The 5964-nt window shown below is 44.6% G+C and overlaps 1 protein-coding gene across 1 annotated transcript in view; it reads right to left on the bottom strand.

Annotated features, from left to right (window-relative positions):
- Positions 1-3859, bottom strand: part of LOC108798709 — a 17932-nt gene extending 14073 nt beyond the window's left edge. The window contains exons 1-2 of the mRNA XM_018570488.1: positions 3659-3859; positions 1281-1550 (exon numbers count right to left, since the gene is read on the bottom strand). Of these exons, the coding sequence (XP_018425990.1) occupies positions 1281-1550; positions 3659-3859 (471 nt within the window). The remainder of the gene's footprint in view (positions 1-1280; positions 1551-3658) is intronic.
- Positions 3860-5964: the final 2105 nt, after the last annotated feature.

The following is a 5964-nucleotide window of genomic DNA, read 5'->3' as shown; positions in this document are numbered from 1 at the left end:
GCCTCTAATGAGTCATCTCTACCTGGCCTCTAATGAGTCATCTCTACCTGGCCTCTAATGAGTCATCTCTACCTGGCCTCTAATGAGTAATCTCTACCTGGCCTCTAATGAGTAATCTCTACCTGGCCTCTAATGAGTAATCTCTACCTGGCCTCTAATGAGTAATCTCTACCTGGCCTCTAGTGAGCAATCTCTACCTGGCCTCTAGTGAGCAATCTCTACCTGGCCTCTAGTGAGCAATCTCTACCTAGCCTCTAGTGAGCAATCTCTACCTGGCCTCTAGTTAGCAATCTCTACCTGGCCTCTGGTGAGCAATCTCTACCTGGCCTCTGGTGAGCAATCTCTACCTGGCCTCTAGTGAGCAATCTCTACCTGGCCTCTAGTGAGCAATCTCTACCTGGCCTCTAGTGAGCAATCTCTACCTAGCCTCTAGTGAGCAATCTCTACCTGGCCTCTGGTGAGCAATCTCTACCTGGCCTCTGGTGAGCAATCTCTACCTGGCCTCTGGTGAGCAATCTCTACCTGGCCTCTGGTGAGCAATCTCTACCTGGCCTCTGGTGAGCAATCTCTACCTGGCCTCTAGTGAGCAATCTCTTCCTGGCCTCTAGTGAGCAATCTCTACCTGGCCTCTAGCGAGCAATCTCTACCTGGCCTCTAATGACTCATCCCTACCTGGCTTCTAATGACTCATCTCTGCCTGTCCTCTAATGAGTAATCGCTACCTGGCCTTCAGTGACTAATCTCTACATGGCCTTCAATGAGTAATCAATTCATTTACTAAAATAAGGACAATATTAAATACCCCCAAAATAAAGCCCTATCTGTCCCCAAAAAATGGTATAAAATTCATTTCAGTACAGCGTTGCATGACGGAATAAACGTCAGTCAAAGGACTGCAGCGCTGAACACTGAAAAATGGCCTGGCCATGAAGGGGGTCTAAACACCTGGTCTTGAAGTGGTTAAATCAGCAAAACATGTAAACTGTGAAAGTGACAAACAATAATGTAAAAGTAGCAGTAACCCCTAAGTGGATGTCTTGTGGTTTGATTAAGCGCTGAGTATCAATGACCATGTTTTCCTAATAACTTTTCACCTTTTTTCTAAACGTTTTTCGGTTTCAGTGCTGCTGATCTCCTCCACACGTGTTCAGCCACTTCCTGTCTACATGCACTCGCTCAATCATCAGCTACACATCATTGCTCTGGACCGGCTCCCCATCAGGGACACCTATGGACTGCGTATGACCCCAGACACTGTGAATGAAGGAGGGAGCACTTACCACATGGGAGAAATGGATAATGTTGAAGGAGGTTGCTCGGAAGCCATGGACCAGACCATACAGAGATTTACAGACATAATCTTTCAAGAGATTTAACTTCACAGGATCTCCATCTAGAGCGCCCAGCACAAAGGTGACTCCGCCTGTATAGCCACCATGACACGGAGACCGGCAGCAGCTTGAGAGGTGTGGAGCCGACATGATTCCTGATAAGGGAACAAGACCGTGATCCATTAATATGACAGCTTTGTAAATAATATCAACTTGTCTCTATGAAGACGGTGAAAACACAGCACAATATAACACACACACAGATCCTGTACAAGTCTCTAGTCATCAAACATTGTCCTTCATTGTTACAGAGTATCTATGACTTTTGTTTGTTGCATAGCATGTGGAGTTGTTAAAAGGCCTGGAATGTGTTGTTGTTTTTTTCTTTTCTTTGCTGTCTTTGTCCAAATAGGGAGATTTTACTTCACTTCCTATTTGAGGGAAAATCCCCTGTGCTGTATAGAGAGGGGTCACCAGCATCAATTAAAGTGCAAGCTGAGACAGTATTGTATCAGAATAATAATACCACACAGATCACAGGGTGCCCTCTAGTGGGCCTACATGGAATTACACCAATCATCAAACGGCTTTATATCCCACACCTAAATCACACAGTAAACATCACACGTCCCTGGGAACAGGCTGCACCCCTTGTGTCACCAACCAAGTTACATTTCATTATCCCAAAATAACCGTCATAATTTACTGATGGCAGTGTGCAAAAAGGAAAAGGAGACAGCTGTTTGTGACTAGAGCTACAGAGAGTCTTGTGATTCATCTCTGCAGCCCCTGCATTGCCCTTTATGTTTCTATTTCATTGCAGAGTTGTCTCAATAGTGTCCACAGGTGGTCAGACCAGGAGTGGATTATAATAGTTACAGAACGGGCAGCTGTCCAAGGGCCCAGACTCCAGGGGGCCCATGAGCATGCTATAAAATGTTGTAGATTCCAGGGCTCTTTATAGCAGGTAAAGCCTCTTCCAGTACACAGACTGCATAATAATCCACAAATAATATGCTTGAGATACGTCCTGTAGTTGCGATTTATTTCTGTCCGGGCGGCCGGGAGAGTTGGGATGTGTACTCACCGGCCCAAGCGGCTCCATCGGGTAACGAAGGGAAGGGGGAGGAGTCCAGTGACGTCACGGACATCGACGTCAACGGACTCCTCCCCCTTCCCTTCGTTAGCTGACAGCCACTTGGGGAAGGGGGGAGGAGTCAGGTGACGTCGATGTCCGTGACGTCACCGGATCTCCGGCGGAAGACCCGGAAGCCAGCGGAGAGGTGAGTACGGATCAAAAGAATTTTGATCGATCAAAAAAATTAACGATTAATCGAGGGATTAATCGTTAATATACATATATAAAATATAGCACATATATATTAAAGAGGTATGCTCATCAGATGACACCGTGTTACCCCTCTTTACATAAATACTGTTCCCCCATAAAGCATCAATATTATGATATGTTTGATATCATAACATTATTATTGCCTAGCACATCTCTATTCTCTGCGGAGTGTCTCTTTATTATCACCTTCGTCATTAACCACTTGCCGTCCGCCCGTTGTAAAAAATGGACGGGCGGCACTGCAGCATTGGTGGGTTGCCGTCTCCAGACGGCATTTTTTTCTGCTCGCGCGTATTTCGCGGGTGCGCGCAATTTTAAAGCTTGACATGTTTGGTGTCTATTTACCCGACGTGACCCGATCTTTTATATTTTACCAAAAAACTGGGTAATAATAAATGTTTCCTAACATAATGTAAAAAAAAACTTTTTTTTTTCAAAATTTTCTGTAATTTTTCCTAATTATAATAAAAAATAAAAACCCCAGTGGTGATTAAATACCCCCAAAATAAAGCCCTATCTGTCCCCAAAAAATGGTATAAAATTCATTTCAGTACAGCGTTGCATGACGGAATAAACGTCAGTCAAAGGACTGCAGCGCTGAACACTGAAAAATGGCCTGGCCATGAAGGGGGTCTAAACACCTGGTCTTGAAGTGGTTAAATCAGCAAAACATGTAAACTGTGAAAGTGACAAACAATAATGTAAAAGTAGCAGTAACCCCTAAGTGGATGTCTTGTGGTTTGATTAAGCGCTGAGTATCAATGACCATGTTTTCCTAATAACTTTTCACCTTTTTTCTAAACGTTTTTCGGTTTCAGTGCTGCTGATCTCCTCCACACGTGTTCAGCCACTTCCTGTCTACATGCACTCGCTCAATCATCAGCTACACATCATTGCTCTGGACCGGCTCCCCATCAGGGACACCTATGGACTGCGTATGACCCCAGACACTGTGAATGAAGGAGGGAGCACTTACCACATGGGAGAAATGGATAATGTTGAAGGAGGTTGCTCGGAAGCCATGGACCAGACCATACAGAGATTTACAGACATAATCTTTCAAGAGATTTAACTTCACAGGATCTCCATCTAGAGCGCCCAGCACAAAGGTGACTCCGCCTGTATAGCCACCATGACACGGAGACCGGCAGCAGCTTGAGAGGTGTGGAGCCGACATGATTCCTGATAAGGGAACAAGACCGTGATCCATTAATATGACAGCTTTGTAAATAATATCAACTTGTCTCTATGAAGACGGTGAAAACACAGCACAATATAACACACACACAGATCCTGTACAAGTCTCTAGTCATCAAACATTGTCCTTCATTGTTACAGAGTATCTATGACTTTTGTTTGTTGCATAGCATGTGGAGTTGTTAAAAGGCCTGGAATGTGTTGTTGTTTTTTTCTTTTCTTTGCTGTCTTTGTCCAAATAGGGAGATTTTACTTCACTTCCTATTTGAGGGAAAATCCCCTGTGCTGTATAGAGAGGGGTCACCAGCATCAATTAAAGTGCAAGCTGAGACAGTATTGTATCAGAATAATAATACCACACAGATCACAGGGTGCCCTCTAGTGGGCCTACATGGAATTACACCAATCATCAAACGGCTTTATATCCCACACCTAAATCACACAGTAAACATCACACGTCCCTGGGAACAGGCTGCACCCCTTGTGTCACCAACCAAGTTACATTTCATTATCCCAAAATAACCGTCATAATTTACTGATGGCAGTGTGCAAAAAGGAAAAGGAGACAGCTGTTTGTGACTAGAGCTACAGAGAGTCTTGTGATTCATCTCTGCAGCCCCTGCATTGCCCTTTATGTTTCTATTTCATTGCAGAGTTGTCTCAATAGTGTCCACAGGTGGTCAGACCAGGAGTGGATTATAATAGTTACAGAACGGGCAGCTGTCCAAGGGCCCAGACTCCAGGGGGCCCATGAGCATGCTATAAAATGTTGTAGATTCCAGGGCTCTTTATAGCAGGTAAAGCCTCTTCCAGTACACAGACTGCATAATAATCCACAAATAATATGCTTGAGATACGTCCTGTAGTTGCGATTTATTTCTGTCCGGGCGGCCGGGAGAGTTGGGATGTGTACTCACCGGCCCAAGCGGCTCCATCGGGTAACGAAGGGAAGGGGGAGGAGTCCAGTGACGTCACGGACATCGACGTCAACGGACTCCTCCCCCTTCCCTTCGTTAGCTGACAGCCACTTGGGGAAGGGGGGAGGAGTCAGGTGACGTCGATGTCCGTGACGTCACCGGATCTCCGGCGGAAGACCCGGAAGCCAGCGGAGAGGTGAGTACGGATCAAAAGAATTTTGATCGATCAAAAAAATTAACGATTAATCGAGGGATTAATCGTTAATATACATATATAAAATATAGCACATATATATTAAAGAGGTATGCTCATCAGATGACACCGTGTTACCCCTCTTTACATAAATACTGTTCCCCCATAAAGCATCAATATTATGATATGTTTGATATCATAACATTATTATTGCCTAGCACATCTCTATTCTCTGCGGAGTGTCTCTTTATTATCACCTTCGTCATTAACCACTTGCCGTCCGCCCGTTGTTATTAACTCCATTACAAAAACTAGAGGCCATCACCTAAAATTGGTGAAAAAGAAAATTCCAGCACAAGGGGCGAAGGGGGTTCTTCACAGTAAGAGCGTTTAGGGTATGGAACTCACTTCCACCGGCAGTGATTTCAGCTAAGAGTGTGGAATCGTTCAACAAGCTTTTGGACGATTTCCTGAGGTAACGTAATATACAGGGGTACAAGTACTCATAAGAATGAGATGATACATAGACCTAAACATACGCACACATCAGCAATAGGTTGGACTTGATGGACTTATGTCTTTATTCAACCTCAAATACTATGTCACTATGTAACTGGGAAGGTTTTTGGAGGTTTAGGCATTTTAATGGACCCCAGACTTGTGACCTTTGAAAGGGTCCACACTAATAGCCCTAGCTGTAAACATGTGCGCACCTTATCTACAAGAACAGAAACAGTGGTTGAGCTTGTTAGAAATGTCTACAGACAAATCTTCTTCCGGAGTGGATTCTTGGGAAGCAGAATGCTCCTTCACAGGCTGAATAATGGCAAAGAGGGTAGAGTCAGAGAGAACTAAAGAGGGGGTAGGAGAGGCGGTCTGCTTGCGGCCCCTGAAGTCTGAAACCTGGAAAGGATCAGCCATCTTCCCTAGGAACTCAGACATAATAGTATTAAACTCCTCTGTAGAGAGAAAGTG

The sequence above is a fragment of the Nanorana parkeri genome, unplaced genomic scaffold (genome assembly GCF_000935625.1).
Source record: "Nanorana parkeri isolate BGI_ZX_2015 unplaced genomic scaffold, ASM93562v1 scaffold1542, whole genome shotgun sequence".
NCBI classification, from domain to species: Eukaryota; Metazoa; Chordata; class Amphibia; order Anura; family Dicroglossidae; genus Nanorana; species Nanorana parkeri.
The sequence above is the reverse complement of the archived record's forward strand: the minus strand, read 5'-3'. Positions and strand labels throughout refer to the sequence as shown.